General features: G+C 53.7%; 1 protein-coding gene and 1 long non-coding RNA gene across 6 annotated transcripts in view; one reads left to right on the top strand and one right to left on the bottom strand.

Annotated features, from left to right (window-relative positions):
- The window catches only part of PARN (poly(A)-specific ribonuclease), a 305,400-nt gene that overhangs the window by 54,571 nt on the left and 232,530 nt on the right, over positions 1 to 18,299 (bottom strand). Inside the window, exon 24 of one of the 2 annotated variants that reach the window (XM_054507517.2) lies at positions 9,425 to 10,321. The exons of the other annotated variant lie outside the window; for it this stretch is intronic. Coding sequence (XP_054363492.2) covers positions 10,242 to 10,321 — 80 coding nt within the window. The 3' untranslated portion in view covers positions 9,425 to 10,241. Of the gene's footprint in view, positions 1 to 9,424; positions 10,322 to 18,299 lie in introns of those variants that run through there. 2 annotated transcript variants of the gene reach the window in all.
- Positions 836 to 18,262, top strand: LOC123840907 (uncharacterized). Of its 4 annotated transcripts, XR_008506103.2 has the most exons (4): positions 836 to 1,129; positions 2,938 to 3,105; positions 17,422 to 17,529; positions 17,924 to 18,262. It is a non-coding gene; the product is annotated as an uncharacterized LOC123840907 (long non-coding RNA). The 4 variants fall into 4 exon arrangements; XR_008506105.2 differs by lacking the exon at positions 2,938 to 3,105 and having other exon boundaries at positions 836 to 1,191; XR_010411851.1 differs by lacking the exon at positions 2,938 to 3,105.

The raw sequence follows: 18,299 nt of genomic DNA on the forward strand, positions 1-18,299 counted from the left end.
GCGGGGAGGACAAGCACAACTTTATGTTTTGGCCTGAAAGTGGGTTGGTATTTGGGGAGTTCTTGGGAACAGAGCATGTCCGTCCAGCTTCCAAAACTGGGAGTTCCAAGGGACTCCAGTCATCCCAGAGCAGGTTAGGGGCCACCAAGGGGTGGTGACCAGGCGTGGCGGTCAGTCTGGGTGCTGCTCCGACTTCCACTATTTGTTCATGGGGGGGGGGGGGGGGGCGCGGACGATGAAAATGGGAGGAACAGCTAAAAGTGCCTGCTGGCACTGTCACTGAGGTTCCCAAAAGAGGCTAGCAGATCTGGGGGCGAGTCTGAATCTTAAGTAGATGTGTCCCCATTCGGGCACCCTGCACCCCAGCCGAGGGATCCCTGGAGCGCATGTGGAGGACTCCTGCCCGCCCCCAGGAGGGAGGCCCAGCCCAGGCTCCCTCCTCCGGCCCACGGGGTGTCGGAAATGGGGAATTTCTTCCTTCCCCCCCGTCCTCCCCCCAGTTTGGAGAACCCCAGGCTCTGCCCCCACAGGTCGAGGCTGACGTCGCCGCCGCATTTCTAGGAATGCCCCCATCCGCTGACTATATTTGGCGAGGGTTTCTAGGAAGGCACCCCCTCCACCCCGGCCCCCGCCCCAGCCCCCACCCGGGCAGGCGGGCGCGCGCCGCTTCCAGGCTCTCGCCCTCTCTCCCGGGCCGGGGAGGAGCCGCCCCGCCTGGGCCGCCGCCGCCTCCCCAGCGCCGCCAACCCCGGGCCGGCCCAGCCCCCGCCCCGGGCCGGCCATAGGGCGTGGGGGGGGGAGGAGCGGGGGAGGGGGGGGCCAGGGGGGCGGGGGCGCGGCTTTGTGGCGGCAGCGGACCGTGGAGGCCGGGTGCAGCCCCGTCGGCTCCGTGCTCTCGGCAGAAAAGGATTTTCTACGCCCCCCGCCCATCACTTGGATCTTGTCTGGGGAGGGGTGGGATCTTTTTCTGGAAGTCCCCCCCCCCGCGGTGAAGGATTTGAGGCTGGGCTCCAATCGAGGCGGAGGCTGCAGGGCCCGCGGGCGCCCCCCGCCCCGCGCACGCCTCCCGGGAGCCCAGGAAGGCGCAGCCCCGGGGGGCCCCCCTGCGCCCCCGGAGGAGGCAGCGGCGGTGAGTCTCCCCCTCTTGCCTGCATGGCACCCTCGCCCGCGCCGGGGCAGGGGCCGCGGCAGGTGGGTGCTCAGGCCCCCGGGCCCGGGGGGTGCGGGGCGGCCGCCTGGGGGGCGGGTGGGGACGGGAGCGGGGAGGTGGTGGCGGGGGCAGCGCCCTGCTCTCCGGGGACCCGGCGCTAGACGCCTGTCTGGGTTGCGATCCGCCGCCGCTGCCGCCCCCCGAGGCGGCGGGGCTGGGCTACCTCCCCAGCCCCCTCCCCGGCTCCCGAGAGGGGCGTGTTAGGCGAGGAGGTGGGATCGGGGCGAGGCAGCCCCCCACCTCCCAGATGCTGGGGCTTGGAAATTAACGCGCGGTTGGAAAGGCAGCCACCCCGCCCCCACCCCGGAAAGCCCGTGCGGGAAACTGACTCGCTGCGTGACCCCGATATCAATGCCGCGCGGAGAGCAGGCCGCCCGCTCGCAGGTCCGCGCCCGCCGCGCCCCGCCACTCCACGTGCGCCCCGGGCCGCGCTCGCTCGGCCCGGGCCCTGGGGACCGCCGGCACAGCAGGGGGGGACAGTCCCCAGAGAGTTACCACCTTCCCCGAAGTAAAGTTGGCGCCCCCCCACCCCCCCCGGAGGAGCAGGCGGCCATAGCACTTTGGCTTAGCTTTTGATGGGCAGGAGCGGGGGAAGAAAAAAAAAACCACACACACAACTAGGTTCCGGGGTGCAGAGTGAGGTGCGAGGGCCCGAGACCACACCGTGTTGCTCTGGCAAAAGTTAGGGGGGAAAAGGCATTCTGATTTGGGGATGGGGGTGGGAGTGGCCTTTCTGCTCTCCCCTGCTTCCAATCCCCACCGTGGGGAGCGTTGGAATGTGCCGCTCAGATCCTCTGAGGACACATCCATATTTATAATTTATTTTTAGGAGAAGTTGTGAAAAAGAGAGGGGGTTTAAAATGGGGAGAAAGGGTGGGGGGTGGCCTTTTCGGAACCCAGAGGCTAATTGAGCTGTTAAGGTGGAAATAATTTCCCCCAATAGGGGCAAGCAGCAAATTTGACTTTAATGAGGGACAATTAAGGGCATAAATAACTAAACTTTAGCTAGATGAGGGGGGGTGGGGTGGGGATTGTATGCCGCACCAAGGACACTCCTTTTGCGCTTTGCTAAGGGACATTTTGGGGGCCCAGCGTCTTCCCTGGGAAGCTTTCGGGCCCAACTGTAGGGCTGGGGTCAGGAGAGGGAAAAGATCTCGGCTTTGGGGTGGGCAGACACCCGCCCCCATCCCTCCCACCACCATCCTGGCTTGTCGGTGAGATCGACTGTCATCCCTGTAGGAAAACCCAGGATTCTTTTAATTATCCAGGATTCTCCAAAATCCTGCCGCTGAGGCAGCCTGCCCAGTGCTTTGAGCTGTGGAGGGGAACACACCTCTTTGGAAAGGTTTTGGAGGCTGTGGTCCCAGAATCGGGGTTTTGAGGGCGAGATGAGTTTATGTTTTATCCAACTGGCCCACAAAGTCCCGCTTTTGGGGTCATTCTAAACATCGAGGGATTCAGGCCCAGCAGTCCGTGGAGAGAGAGCCAAGAGCTGACACCTCCAAGTTGCACGTCTAAAAGCTGATTGGAGAAAGGGGGGGAGGTTTGCTACTTTTGGTAAAAGTGAAAGGCTGTTGGGGGGAGGTGGATAGTCTTGTGTGTGCGCGCGCGCACACACGCTCAGTTTGTTGTTGAACCTGCTAAGTTTTTAAGGGCCTCTTCCCTCGGGAGGCCAGAAAGAGATAAGGGAATTGTACAATTTTTTTTTTTTTTTTTTTTTGGTCCAGTGGTTTAATGAGATGTCGTAGAGGACAGGATTTGAAGGGGATGAGCGGCATCCCGGTTTGACACCCTCCAAATCAAACACCGCTGACGCTGTGAATGGTCATGACGTTAGATTTTTCTTCACATTTGTCAAAGGAGCACCCCTCTGCTGGCTTCCGCGGGGAGTCACGGTATTTCTTTGGTGCCTTGCCACGAGCCATATTTATAAGAGACTCAGGAGAGTGTGTTCACCGGGGCTCTCTAAGACAAGGGTGGTAGGGGCACAAATACCTTCCCAGAACAGTCACCTTATTAAGTTGCATTAATTTCAACACATACACACACACACACACACACACACGCATACCTCTGCCCTCCGGTTGTGACCTATGCAGACGCCCACATACCTTAAGTTGATTTACTTGCAAACCTGGATTTCAATCAGGTGTCCACAGCACCGAATGGGAAAGTGAGCTGTACCTAAAGAACTTTGGAACACAGGGTTCTGGATGGCACATTCTGTGTTTAACAGACATGAGACATGGACACACAGATGACATTTGCGCGCCGGGGTCTTGGCAAAAACAGTTTTTTACTTCCCGAGTTCTTTCTCTTTGTTACGGGACACGATGAAACAGCACAATTTTCAAGAGTCCACAGCCCCAGCGTGGCTCATGGATGGGAAACTGTCACGTTGTGACACAAATTGTGTTTGTGCTTTGCTGGATCGTCGCCCCGCCCCCGGCAGCCCCAGAGAGCTGTCAGATCCTATTTGCTTTGCTAAATAAGGATATCTCGCCAAATTAGCCTTTAATGATACTTGTACGAATCGGGTGCGTTGCGTGAATTAACGAGGCCGGAACGCGGAATGGTGGCCAAGACACTGAGCTCGCATCCAGGCGGTGAAGCCGTATGTTAACATGACTGGATTGTGAAGTGGGGAGAATCAGACAGAGTTTCGTGCCGAGTGTGAAGCGGGTCTGCTTTCCTGCGAGCATGTGCAATGGCACGGCCCTGGCTGACACGCGGCCCCCAAACCGGCGCGTGGAACTCTGAATACATTTAGTGCAACTTGGCCCCCTTCGGAGTCTGGAAACAGGCAGGGTGGTATGGTGAAGGGCTTGTAAATCAGGACTCTGCCGTGAGAAGTCTTCAGTACTTGGGCAGAGAATCACAGCTCCTGTGCATGTTCCTACCACCACCCTCTCCCCGTCCTCCCCACAGCAATAAGAAAACACACACACGCACATGCACACACACACGCGTGCGCGTGCACACACAAATTAACAAGGAACTGTAGAATATGCTGAATGCATTTTGGCTTTTCTCCTTTGGCCTGTGTGAAATTTCTCGAAGCGGTTGCTATCCGCACCCCCCACACACACCCCACCTCCAAGACGTGTGGATTCAGAAGAAAAAAAAAAATAGAAACTTGGAATTTAGTTCTTATCAATATCTAAGATACAGCGAATCTCATCGGGACACAAATGTTTCAAAGGGGGGAAAAATATGATCTAGCCAGGGGTGAAATATTTAGAGGGGGTAGTGCAATGAGAGGAATACTTCCTTAAGAATAAAACACGCGTTTATGACTCAAACCAATGATAGGTGGGAAAGTCCCTACAAGGGAACACTCCCTCTTTTTCTTGCTCCCCAGCACCGCCCCCCTCAACACACACACACACACACACACACACACACACACACACACACCCCCTCCACCTTAAATATTAAGAACAGAAAGATGGTTCTTGCCAGGTAAAGGTACGGCTTTCTAGCAGCAGATCAGCTCACCCTCTTTTAATTGGGATCGTGGAGTAAATACCGCTCTTTCGGGCGGTGAGGATAAAAATTAGCCTGATCATGGTTAAGGGAAACTCGGTCCTTAGACTCACTTGCCAGAAAATACGTGCACGCACCAACAAAATAAAACATTGTTCTGGAATTTTCTCTCTTGCCCAGCATCCCAAACTTGGGAACATGTAAAGTCCCTTTTTTTTTTTTTTTCACTGCTTATGTCCGGAACGAGGGAAACAAAACCACCACACGACCATGAGGTAAACCACCATCGGCTTTGCAGGCCCGGTAGCCAGGCAGGCTTTTCAAGCAAAAGGGTGGATGAGGTAGAGAATTTGGAAGGAGTGAGCTTTGGGGTCCCACCATCACCCTGAGCCCCCAGCCCTCCTCTGGTCTCCTCCCTTTAGAGTGGCCAGTGATCTGATGCCCGCCCGGAATCTTGGGTTCTCGGGGGCATGTCCGTATTTACAGAGCCTTCAAGTTTCAGATTGTACATCATCTTCAAGCACCTGCATTTAAGGAACCACAGGGCAAACTTGTTTCTCGGGTGTCCCTGAATGGCCGCACCGCTCCACGAAAGGGGGACACACACGTAGGAAGTGGAAACTGCTGCTGGTGTCACAAGAAAGCCATGTTTAAAATGCACCCGGAAGATGGGGGGCAAATGGAGCCTTTTGTCCAGGATTTGCTTGGCCCCTGCAGGGAAGGGAGGTGGTGGCCACCTTGAGCCTGAAGTTAGCTGTGCGGCATGGTGTGAAAGTTTGCTCAGAGGCGTGCAGAAAACTAGGCTCTCTCGTTGGAATCGTGCGTGAGCTCAGTGCCCGGGCCTGTTGGCATCTCCACCCGAGGCAGCCTGGACCACTGCCTGCCCAGGCCTGAACGCGGCCTGAGAGGCGCCGCCGGTGCCCAAACGAGCCCCCGGACAGGTGCCGGGGGTCTCTGCTCCCAGGACCCCGCCGGCAGCATTTATTGGCTAGAAGCGGGGTGTTGGGCTCCTGAGAGCGGCCTCCCCAGGGACTCTGCAGGGCTCAGTGTCCCATTTACCACGTGGGCTCTGGTGAGGGCAGAGCCCCACTTGGCTAAGCACAGCCTCCCAGATGCTCAGAGGGAAACAGATGAGGCCGTCCGAGGGGCTTGGGGCAAATCCGCCTGTGCGTGAGTCTAGAAGGTTCAGGGGCAGAGCTGTGCTTTTGCAGGCCAGCCGGAAGTCCTCTCCGGGATCCTCGCATTTGGGGTGGGCCCAGGGGGCGTGGCACTCGGCCAGCAGCGTCTCAGCGACCGAGCAAGCTGCCGCCTTCCCCAGGCCTCTTCCATCGGGCAGCGAGGAAGACCCAGGCCAGCAGGGCAAGGGTTGCAGCCCCGAAGTGGGGAGAAGGCGTTGGAGGCCCATCAGGGGGCCTGCTGGGCAGACGAGGGGACCCTGAGCCGGCCTGGCGGGGAGGGGGGCGGCCGAGAGAGAAGTGGGTGGGCATCCCGGAGTTGAGCTTGCAGGGAAGAAGCCCGCTCAGGCATGCTGCACCCAGCCCTGAGTCAGCCCGTCCCACGGGACTCCCGTTTGGCCCCAGCAACTGGACTCCAGGCCACCCAAAGGCCTCGTGCGTGGGTTCCTGCTTGTGTCTTAGAATGGCATTAAAAGGTCCAGACCAGGCGCTCGCAGGCCGGGCCTTATTTAGCCTCAGCTTCACCCAGAGAATATTTTAGGTGCCGCTTGAAAGAAGAGATCGGGGCCGGGTTACCAGCTGTCACATGGAGAGCGTAGAATTGGTCCCTTGCAGGCCTGGCCCCGACCGCCCGGTGCTCACCGGCACAGATGCCCCGCGTCCCTGCCAGGGCTCCGGGGCCACGCGACAGGGGCCAAGGAGCCGGTTCTGGGCCGGGAAGGCTTTGCGTCCCGTTTTCGGTCCAACGGCGATAAGGCAGAGGCGGCCTCCATTCACAGAGCTCACAGAGGCTGTTCTCAGCCCCTCTCTCTTCTCTCGATGGCCCAGTGTGATATGCCAGCCTGCTGGGTGAGCAGCCTCCTCCTCGGGTGTCAGCAGCCGTGGGGGAGGTTAACCCTTTCAGGGCCCAGGGGTGCTGGCCGGCCTGGGGGACCTGCACCTGCAGAGAGCTTGCAGGCCACCGGCCCCAGGGGAGACAGTGTGCTGGACTTCTTAGTCCTCGATATCTAGTGGCCAGACCTGAGAGATGGCTTCCTGGACCTGAGCGGGGATTCCCCCTCCCCCACCCACTTCTGCCCCATCAGCCACCACCACCACCACGCTCCCCTACCCAAGCCATGGAAACAGGTGCTCCCCTTTCCAGATACTTCCCCCTGGGTTTCCGCGTTGACTGCCTTTCTCCCGCATTCCACACCAGGAGGTATTGATGGATGCATGGCTCCCTTAGATGGGTAAGGAGATTTCGGGAAGCATCCATCGGGGTCTTGGGGAAGCGTCACAGGCGAATCCTGGAAGTGACCTGGTCCTTCCCACCTGCTCTGGGGTTCCCGATCTTGGTGTGTTCTGGGCCACAGAGAAGGCGCGTCCATCTCGAAGTGGCTGCACAGCGACATGTTTAGCCAATTATCGGCCAATGATCATCAGGCTTTTGGGGAGCCTAGGTGGAGCCGCCGCAGACCATGAAAGCTTTGGCTTGTTTCAAGGTTGCTCTCACTTCATACATTTTTTCCTTTTTAGTTCTGGCTCCCGGTGCTCCGAGCACCACCACTTCCTGCCCAGCTGGTTCGTTACCGCAGGGAAAATGAGGGACTTTTGGGGGCAGATGTGTTTCCATTCTACTATCATAATGCCCCTAAAAATCCTTATTGCTCTTGCAGTATTCCTCGGGGGCCCTGGGCTAGCTGGGAAGGTGGCAGCTCTGAGGTCTTCCAGCAACTAAAAGAAGAGAAAGATGTTCCCCCCAAATTCTCCCAGCACATACCTCACAGCTGGTTACGGCCACACGAGAAAGAAAAAGGCGCCATCCACAGACAGTGTTGCTAATTGTGCTTTTTTGCCCTCCAGGGGCGGGGGGCGGGGAGGGAAGGGGGAAGAGGGGGAAGGGGGACGCGTGGGGGCAAGGTGGGAAAGGTGGAAAACGAGCAAGTGTTACCTGTTTGACCAGGCGGGTGAGGCGACTCTCACCCTTCAGCCTGGTCCTTCCAGCGGGGCCTCCTGGGATCTTCACCTTGGCAGGGGGCCCTGGCCAGTCCTGGCTTTCTCCCCCCTCCCCCGATTCCTGAGCCAGGTCACTTTCCCACTCTCTGCCTCGGTTTCCCTATCTGCCAAGGGAGGGGCCACACTCCAGGCTCTGGCCTGGAAGGGATCATAGTTGCCACCCACGGCTATAATGAGCTCAAGCGCTATATGAGCCCCGAAGGCTTTGTGGCGGGCTTTGAAAATGGGGAAGTTAAAGCATTCACTGGGGAAGGGATTGGTACTAATATTTCCTAACACACGCCTTATATGCTGAGGCGACTCAAACAAGGAGGGGAGACCATAGCCCCACAGTGAGCATGGGTTTCTGGAATCAGCTGGGACTCCTGCTGTGTCGCCCCAGGCAAGTGGCTCAACCTCTCTGGGCCGCCATTTCCTCCCACGTGAAACCCACAGCTTAGAATAGCCACCTCCCAAGTCTGATGCGCAGATCTACCCAGCGATTGTAAGTGGTACCTGGTTCCAGGTATACATTATTCTCCTAGGTATTTCTTTGTATGGCTAATTTCTGTTTGCAGCAAGCAACTGGTTTTCAATTGGGGGTAGGAATAGAAGGCCCCCTTTTTATACCAACTTATTTAAGTGAAAGAGGGTACGTTGCTTAGAAGAAACATATTAAGCAAGGAACGGTAGAGGTAGCCTGAGGATGGGGCAGAAATCGAGACAGTCAAGTTTCCTAGACCCACTGAATTAAGCATTCGTGTATGTCTTAGCGATTTTCAGCACCCACATCCTCGGGTCGCCAATTCAAATCTGTGGCGGGCTCCACCCATGACAGCCAGGATGTCACACGTCCTCGCTTCTCAGGGGTGCCCCCACCCCTTCCCCGCCCACCCACACCAGTGACATCTCCGCCCCTACACCCCCCACCCCCATAGCTCAGATTTGTCTCCGGCCTTAGGGTGGCGATGACCCAGCGCCCTTCCCCCTCCCCAGGGCACCTCTCTGGGCCTCAGTTTCTCAGTGAGGTGGGAGAAGAGAACCCTCTGTCCCAGATCAAGGAAGTCACAGGGCTCCATCAGGCAGCTGCCGTGGTTCACAAACAGCACCAGCGGCCCTGGGACCGGCAGCGCCCTCAGCCTGCAGGGACGCTCCTTCGACAGGCCACCCTGTGCCAGGCCCGGGCACCAGCCCCTGCCTGCCCCCCCCCGGGACGGTGGCTTTACAGGGAAACAGTGAGCGTGCAGTCCCAGCCAGCAGGGGCGGACTCTGGTTTCAGTTTCTGCTGTGTCATGGGGTGGGGGGTGGCATCAGGAGCAGCCCAGCCGCCCTAGCACAACCCCCGCCCCTGGCCCGCGGCCCACCAGGATGGGGGCTGGGCCTTCAGGCACCCCTTCCATGCCTCCCTCCCACACGGTGGGGAGAACCCCAGGTGGGAAAAGCCAGGAGGGAGAGAGAGGATTTCTTTAGCTGTGGGATCTCCCCAGAACAAGTTCTTAAGCCACACAGTCTTAAAGTTCTGAGAATTGCAGCTGTTGATTCTGGATCCGAATGCCCTGGCTGGACACCTGCTTCCTGACTCCCTTTGCTAAGCACATGTCTCGTCAAGGACCTACTTTGTGCTAAGCACCGCACCAGGAGCCAGGGACGCAGCCGGGAGCAAGACAGCCCCTGTCTGCACAGGGCTCCCCCTTGAGTCAGGGGAGACAGACGAAAGGGAAAGCAAACAAAGAATCCCACGTTATGGAGGCAATTTCACACGCTAGACTTGGTGTTAGCACCTCAGGGAAGGGGCATGCGTTCCTGCCTGTGTGTGTCAGTCACGTGTCAACTCCGGGGACACACAGGTAGGTTAAGAACGCAGACCAGGGCCTGGATAGCCCAGGTTTGAATCCGGATGCTTCCACTGACTGTTGTGTGACCTCAGGCAAGCTCCCTCTCCTCTCTGGGCCTCTGTTGCCCCATCCAGATGTGCTAGAATAATAGTACCTACATGACAGGGCTGCAGTGAGGAGGACTTCAACGCACGTCCCTAAAGAACTAAGGATGGTGCTTGGCATTGACCACGAGCTGCCTAAGGCATAACCATTACCTAAGAGTAACAAATGGCCACTATTCTCATAGGCACCTCATCTCCCTTTACAGCCGCAACCAACCCTTAGGTGGGCCTTAACAGGTCCTTGTTCAGATGAGAAAACCGGGGCGCAGGGAGACGCCCAGCTGGAAGAGTCTGACCCCAGGTTGTGGGCCCGGCCCTAGTTTTAATGCCCTGCTGTTGTCATCCTGACATTTTTAATAATTTTGGCACACGGGGCCCCGGGTTCTCATTTTGCAAACTGGGGAGCCAGCCCTGCCCAGATCTGATTGACCCCCAAAGCAGTCACTCTGAACTCCTACCATCCACAGAGCCTACAGCCAGGTCCAGAGTAATTGTCCAATTCACCAGTGCAGGGTTCGGTGTGGGATGGAAATCCTGGGGACAAAAGGAAGGTCGATTACAGGGCTGAACTGCTCGGATGCTTATTGGTTTGTTTGTCGCCCCTTTGAGAAGTCAAGGGGGACACAGCCAAGGGCAGGCACTGTCATTCATTCACGGCTGTACCCCCAGGACCCAGCATGTATGAGCTGCTCAGTTAATGTCCGTGAAGCTAAGCGAATGAATGGGGAGGCCGCTGTAGATCCAGATCCAAACCGATATAAAGGACACCTCCCAGGAAAGCAGGTCGTCAGGGGGGGTGCAATGTCAGCCCTGGCCACCCCAGCAGGCTTCTAGGTAGCCCCTGAAAGGTGTGGGGATGTGCACCTCGTTCCTCCCTGCCCCGACCACCCCTGCCAACACTCTGCAGCAGAACGCTGTTGAACAGCTGCCGGTGGGGAGCTCAGGGACAACACGGGTATTTACAGACACGTGGGCCCGGATTCCTGAGCACCTGTTACTGGAGAAGATGCAGAGTTCAGTCGAAAACATAACTCCGGTTTTAGTTCTGGGCAGGTTCAAATCCCAGCCAGGGGTCAGGGAGGCAGTTTCCTGGGCCATTAAATGAGAGGGTTTGGATTTGTGGATCAGAGGTCCTTCTTCCTCTGAAATTAGAGGCCTTTTATACTCTCATAGCTCCAAATTATAAATATTACTAAGAAGCAGAGAATCATCTGAAAAGCCTTTAGGATATTTAGGACGATAAGAAACATTTGTATGTTTCGCCAACTGTTTTTACGAAACAGGCACGCTCTCTGCTGCTTCAGATAACCCCATAAAGTCAGAGTCGTCGGCCTCTTTTTCTAAATAACACAACCACCAGCATATATTGAGCGCTTTATACATACTAGGCACTTGACACGCATGAAGTCATTGCCCAGGGAGGCACTATCACTGCCTTCAGCTCGCTGATGAGGAAACACTTGAGAAACTGACCTGCCCAAGGTCACACAGCCAGCATGTGATGAGCTGGGGTTCAAGCCTGGATCTTCCACCTCAGGGACCAGCAGACTTGCCCCGTAAAAGGCCAGATACTAAATATTCTCGGCTCTGCAGGCCCTATGGTCTGTGTCACAGCTCCTCCACTCGGCCATTATAACAAAAACGCAGACACAGACAACACAGAAATGAACCGACGTGGCTGTGTGTTCCAATAAAACTTTATTTACAAAAACAAGACATGGGCCGAATTTGGCCCACCCCTGTTCCAGACTCAAAAACCTGCCTTCCGGTTTGGCCCAGGGAACATTCTTTCCCATCCTCTCTCCCCATCTGTGAAGTGAGTAAGTTATGTTTAGGTCAGAGATGCCTGGCTCTGGAGAGATTGAATCGGCCTCTCTTTTTTTGAGGGAATTTACAACTATTAGGAATTATTAGTGACTGCCATAATAGGACACCGTGGGGATTTGAAAGCTGTAATTTTAATAGCTGTGACTGAGTAACTTTTTAAAGACGAAAGGGTTATAGTTTAGAAAGATACCTCACTGGGGCACCTTGGCTGTGGAAGGAACTTCTCAGAGAAGGCAGTTTTCTGAAGTCTGTGAGAATGGAAAGAGAATGAAAAACAGCTTAAGGCACAAGAAGGTAACTGAAAGGCAGGATAGCAGTGTGTGTGTGTGTGTGTGTGTGTGTGTGTGTGAAAGAGAGAGGGTATAGGAGAAAGGGGATTTCCCAAAAGGCAAGAAGCTGAAGACTAAGGATTCCTGGTGGGAGAAGTGGGGGGGCATCACTTATTTTTTAAACAGCTTTATTGAGATATAACCCACTTACCATCCAATTTACCCATTTAAAGTGGACAGTTCAATGGCTTTGAGTATATTCATAGGGTTGGGTCTTCATTATCATAGTCAATTTTAGAACCTTTTTATCACCTCAAAAAGAAACATCAGTGTCCTAATCCTCCTCCCCCCCACCCTAAGCAATCACTTATCTACTTTCTTCTCTATAGATTTGCCCGTTCTAGACATTTCACATGAAGCAGTGTATGATCCTTTGTGAATGGCTTCTTTCCCTGAGCATTGTGTTCTCAAGGTCTTTCCACACTGTAGCATACCACAGGACTTCATTCCTTCATTCCTTTTTGTGGCTGAATAGTATTCATTTTTTTATTTATCCATTTGTCAGGTGATGGACATTTGGATTGTTAACACTTTCTGGCTATTAGGAATAATGCAGCTTTCAACACTTGTGTAGGCGTACGTATTCATTTCTCTTGGGCGTATACCCTAGAAGTGTGATTTCTGGGTCATATGGAAGCTCCATGTTTAACATTTTGAGGAGCTGCCAGAAGCACGTCTTATATTGCCTTTTTCTACTTTGTATTTTCTACTTTCCCGCCATATTGAATGTAAGTAAAATACTGTAATGAGCACTGGAACCCATCATCAACAATTACCAGCCTTTGCCAGTCCTGAGTCATCTGCCTTCCCTCCATCCCCTTTGTCACTCTTCGAAGAGTTCGAAGCCAATTCAAGCACTGACTTTATGTTGTTAACTTGGCTGAGGGCTCAACACTTGTCTTCCGTCCCAAACCTTCAGAGTGTCCTCCGCCCACATCTTTGTGTGGGTAGAATTTGGGGAGATCAGAGGAATTGGGGCAGAGGACCGAGTGGGTCAACGTGGGGTGGAAAGAAACAGCTCCTGAACAAAGCAGGACTGGCTACGTAATTTGCACAATGAAAATATGGAGCCCTTTGTTCAAAAATTATTCAGAAGTTCAAGGTGACAACAGCAGAGCATTAAACCAAACATAGGCCCTGTGCAACTGTACGTGTCACATGCCCATGAGGCCAGCAAAAGGGTGCCCGAGCAGAACTAATTCATTAGACACAGGAATTTAGAGCTTTGGTGCCTAGGACAGACATAAGCACCCCTCACCGCCAATCCCTGGAACGTTTCCAAGAGAAGTTGGGTCTCCCATGTGGGAGACAGTGGCATGAGGGACAGAGTTCAAGCCCGTTCCATCTGAATCTCCAAAAATAAGATGACCCCAGCTGACATGTGGGTTATAAGTACTTAAAAAAATTAGCCATTTGCCTTAAGCCTTCCTCCCTAAGAGCCTGCAGTTGTTTTATTTAGGCACACCATTTTGTCCTGGACTCTGAGTGTCCTCTGATCTCACAGCAGATGACAGGGCTGCAGTCTTCAGAACAGAGGCCCCCTGGTTAGCAAACCATCCAGAGCAGTGGCAGGACTAGGGATGCCCTTTTGAGGCAGGTGGTCATGGCAGACACTGGCAGCCCATCATGGCACCCGATCCCTCTCAGCTCCATCATCCTTCTCAAGGATAGTCTCCACCAACCAAAGGAACCTTATTTCTTGTGCTAATCCAGGCTCACCGCAAGAATGTATACTCTTTACTCAGGACACCAAGAGATTCAGAGCCCCCAGTGTGTGTTTGGATGATGCCCAGCGATGCACTTACATTAACAGAGCGTTGTCATGGAGGGGTATACAACACGACTGGGAAGGGGGGCGGGGAGGAGAGAGGGACTCCTTGAGGAAAGAACAGGTAAGGACCTTGTACCTCCTCCTGTTCTCTGCGGCAAGTTCAATGAGTGAACGCACGTTCATTCACTCCTCAGTTCCTTTTTTTTTTTTTTAAGATTTTATTTATTTATTTGAGAGAGAGAATGAGAGAGAGAGAGAGCATGAGAGGGAGGAGGGTCAGAGGGAGAAGCAGACTCCCTGCTGAGCAGGGAGCCCGATGCGGGACTCGATCCCGGGACTCCGGGATCATGACCTGAGCCGAAGGCAGTCGCTTAACCGACTGAGCCACCCAGGCGCCCAACTGAGCCACCCAGACGCCCTCACTCCTCAGTTCCTCACCTACACCATAGAAGGGGCTGTGTACTGAGCAGGGGCAATGCAGCCCTCAAAAGGACAGGCGCAGTTCCTACCCTTAGCAGAAGTGGCAATCATCAACCAAAGATGATGAAAAAAAATTTTTTTTTAAATTTGATTAAAATAAATAATGACAGTAGCAAAAAAAAAAAAAAAAAAAAGAACTACAACAGGTCTGAGTAAATTCTGCGGGCAGCTCGGGGGGTTGGGAGACCGTATAGTGGATCTTAAAGCGTCTGACTCAAGATTGAGGCAATTCTCAGCCAAGTAAATGTAGAAGCACAGCCAGCAGATGTCTCTGGAGGAGTGAGATGGCTCTGGGTTTTTTATTATCTATGGGGTTTTTGTTTTAGGGGTTGGGGGGTTTGTTTTGCAAACACCTCCTCCCCCACTTAACACCTGACACTGGTGAGAATACGACCAAAGATGGCCACCCACGACCCCCATCCCTCCGCTACAGTAATTGGTCCAAACACGGACATGTGACCAAACATGACCAATCGCAGCAGCCCACTTCGGTGCCAGATAGCAGTAATTGGTCCAGGTGTGGTCACATGACCCAAGCACAGCCAATCGAGGCTTGTCCTACCTGGAGCGGGCGGGAAGGTTGCTTTAGCTCCACTCTCTAGCGTCCAGAGGTGCCCGTGGCCCCAGAGATTGAGGTCAACAAGCAGAGAGAGGGAGCGATGAGAGATGGGATGGGGGTGGGGAGGAAGGAGAGAGGCCGGCGCTAAGTTCTGTCCCCACAGCATTACACGTGCTGGATCCAGGAGCAGCTCAGCCTTTTCCCTCATCACAGCTACCAGAGTGATGAATCCCCCGTATTGCCTCAGTCGGATCAACTCTGGTTTTTGTGCAGCCCAGAGCACCCCAATTCAGGATGTGGGGACTGTGTCCTCTCTGTGGACTGTGTGAAGCTAAAAGGGGTAGGTTATCCTCAGAACTCATCGTCCCCGAGGTGTGCCTGCCGTACGTGAGGATACAAGAATCCCCAGACACGCGTCCCTGTGCTACCCCATCGCCCATTCATTTCCCACTGAATCAGAGCTACGCCCTTGCTCTTGAACGTGTACATCTGGCCCTTTTCCTGCTTGCCTGTCTCCCCAGCCTCGCCCCCAGCGTACCCCCACCTCTCCTCCCCACGCTGCTCTCCACCATGGGCCACGCATGCAGCTTATCCTGGCCAAAGCTCCCATGCCTACCGTGTTATATTTGTGGTGATCTGTTCACGCCTGTTGCCCCCCATGAGTGAGGATCTTGGGCATGGGGACCCTGGACATCTTTGCGTCCCCAGCTGCTGGCCCACAGTAGGCAGACAACAAACGTGGGAGGAAGGGAGGCGGGGAAGGAAAAAGGGGAGAAGGGTAGCTCATTCCTACCGATTCTGGTCCAACCAATGGGTGCCCGGTAGGGTCAAGTTCTGTGCTCGCTTCCTCTGCTCAATACTCTCCCTTCAGGTGGACACGAAGCCCCTGCCCGCATCTACTCCAGTGTCCCCTCCCCATTCTCCCAGGGTCCTGTCTTCCTTCCATGTTTTCTTGTTCTCTTCAGCCCCTGCCACCATCATGGGTCCTTCTCTCTAGTTACGATCTCTCTCCCGCTTATGTGTCAGCCCCAGGTGGTCAGGCATCTCTGGTTCTCTGCTGTCTCCTCAGGACCTGCACCCGTGCCTGCCACCAACTAGATGCTGAAGAAATATCTGTCTGTGGAATGCATGAATGCATTCTTTGTGTTCCCCCAAACACACAGGACTACCAAACTTATTCGTAAAGTACCTATGTGCTTCATGCATTTTATAGGGGTTACAAAAGCCAGGTGATGTGTTAGTTTCCTAGGGCTGCCGTAACAAATTGATACAAACTAAGAGGCTTAAAATGACAGAAAGGTAGGATTTCACAGTCCTGGAGGCTAGAAGTCCGTAACCTGGCAGAGCCACACTCCCCCCAGGTGCTTCAGGGGAAGATCTGTACCTTGCCTCTCCCATGGTCCTCGACTTGTGCCCACATCACTCCAATCTCTGCCTGTGTCTTCATGCGTTCTTATTCTTGCTATGTCTGCCTCTGTTTCTCTCTTCTAAGGATGCATGCAGTGCCCCTCTGGATCATCCAGGATAAACTCATCTCAAGATCCTTGACTTAAGCCCATCTTTTGCTAGATAAGGTCATATTCACAAGTTCCAGAGACTGGGAAGTGGGCGTATCTGGTGTCTCTCTGAGACCACCGTGCATCCCACTCCAGGTTATTTGCATAAAGAAACCAGAAAAGCTGGGCTGTCTGGGTGGCTCAGTCAGTTAAGCATCCGACTCTTGATTTCAGCTCAGGTCATGATCTCAGGGTCATGGGATCAAACCCTGCGTCGGGCTCTGAGCTGAGCATGGAGTCTATTTAAGATTCTCTCTCAGGGAACCTAGGTGGTTCAGTCGGTTAAGTGTCTGACTTTGGCTCAGGTCAGGATCCCAGGATCCTGGGATCGAGTCCTGCATGGGGCTCCCTGCTCAGCAGGGAGTCAGCTTCTCCCTCCGCCTTTCCCCCTCCCTCCCTGGCTTGTGCTTTCTCTCGCTCACTCACTCTCTCTCTCTCAAATAAAATCTTTTAAAAAATTTAAAAAAAAAAAAGATTCTCTCTCTCCCTCTGCCCCTCCCCCACTCCCTCTCTCGAAAGAAAGAAAGAAACCAGAAAAGCAAGGATTCCCACCACCACTCCACTAGCCTGACAGATACGTAATGAAAAGAGTATTATCATTTTATATTGCTCCAGAGTGTGGAAATCATATCAAAAACACGATTTTAGGTTATTTAATTGCCCTAGATTTTGAAAATAATACCATGCTGGTGGTAAGAAAAAGAGTACAGAAGAGGATAATGTGGGAAATGAAGGAACACCCCCTTGGTGATTTATCTTTAATTTTGCTTTCTAAACAGTAACCGCTGGATGCAGTTTGCATAATCTCCATACATTTTCAAAGCCTGTTCAAGTGCATTCACTTTTTTTGCTCATAACATTAAGCAAGCTGGGGGCGTTCCAATATATCCTGAAGACGTGACAGCCCGCAGACCCACCTCATTCTTTCTAATGCCTTCTAGCATTGCACCATACTTAACCTGTCCCCTACCAGCCAGCATTTCAGTTAACGCCAGGATTTTGCCATTATAACATATACTCTCTTTGGCATGTGTCCAAGTATACTCACAGGATACGTTCCTAGAAGCAGAATGTCTCAGTCCAGAGGATACGTGCATTTTTTATTTCTACAGCTACTGCCCAATGCCCATCAAGAGCGCATGGGTGGGGGAGCCCGTTTCCACGGCCTCGCCCACCCCAGCAAGGACGCAGTGTGTCAGGGGAAAAAAGTCCCAAATGAGGTAAGCGGACTTGCCATGTGGACCTGGGTGGGGGTGGACGTGGCCCCTTTCTGAGGTGATAAGCTGCTCAGAGTTCTCATCAGCTTGGGTTTTATAAACAAAGGCAGAGTTTGGGGAGGTGAGCCAGAGCCATGCAGTGAGAAGCGTTGCGCAAGTCAGTATTTATTTCTTTAGCGCAGTTAGAACTTAAATATGGTCAAAACATATTCTCCTTTTAATTTACACAAACAAATATGTTCCCCGGCTGACACCTCCGGTGCCAAGTTTCTAGGGGAAATGAAATTCTACTGTGAGATTATAAACCACTAGGGAGAAGAGGAGAATGGAAAAGCCACTGCAAGTTTGCTTTTCACGTCCAGAACCGGCTGCTGAGAGGTGTCTCTTTCTGTGTTAGTTGCAGATAAACCTGCCAGTAATTTTAGTGAACGAGGCGTGGAGCACATAAAGGCCAGAAGATGGAAAACACTGCGGGTTTGATAAAAGGAGTTCTGCTCGGCTCGGAATCCTCCCTCCTGCTAGTCCCGCTGAGATCTATCTGGAGAGGGTCTGACGGATTGAGGAAAAAGAAATGAGACCAACGTTGAGTCTCCTTTCAAGGGCTGTGCTAATATAAAACCAAACAACTTGAAATTGTTCCAAGAGGGGATTAAAGCAACATGTTATTTGGAGTGATTGCTTAATTTATTGAGCTGCGGCTAGATCTGTAACAAAATACAGTCCTCGCAACTGATAACCTCCTGCTGCAATTGAACTTCTACAATTAAGGAACA

Source organism: Mirounga angustirostris, unplaced genomic scaffold (genome assembly GCF_029215605.1).
Source record: "Mirounga angustirostris isolate CCGP_5_RB_7025 unplaced genomic scaffold, mMirAng1.0.hap1 SCAF_5, whole genome shotgun sequence".
NCBI classification, from domain to species: Eukaryota; Metazoa; Chordata; class Mammalia; order Carnivora; family Phocidae; genus Mirounga; species Mirounga angustirostris.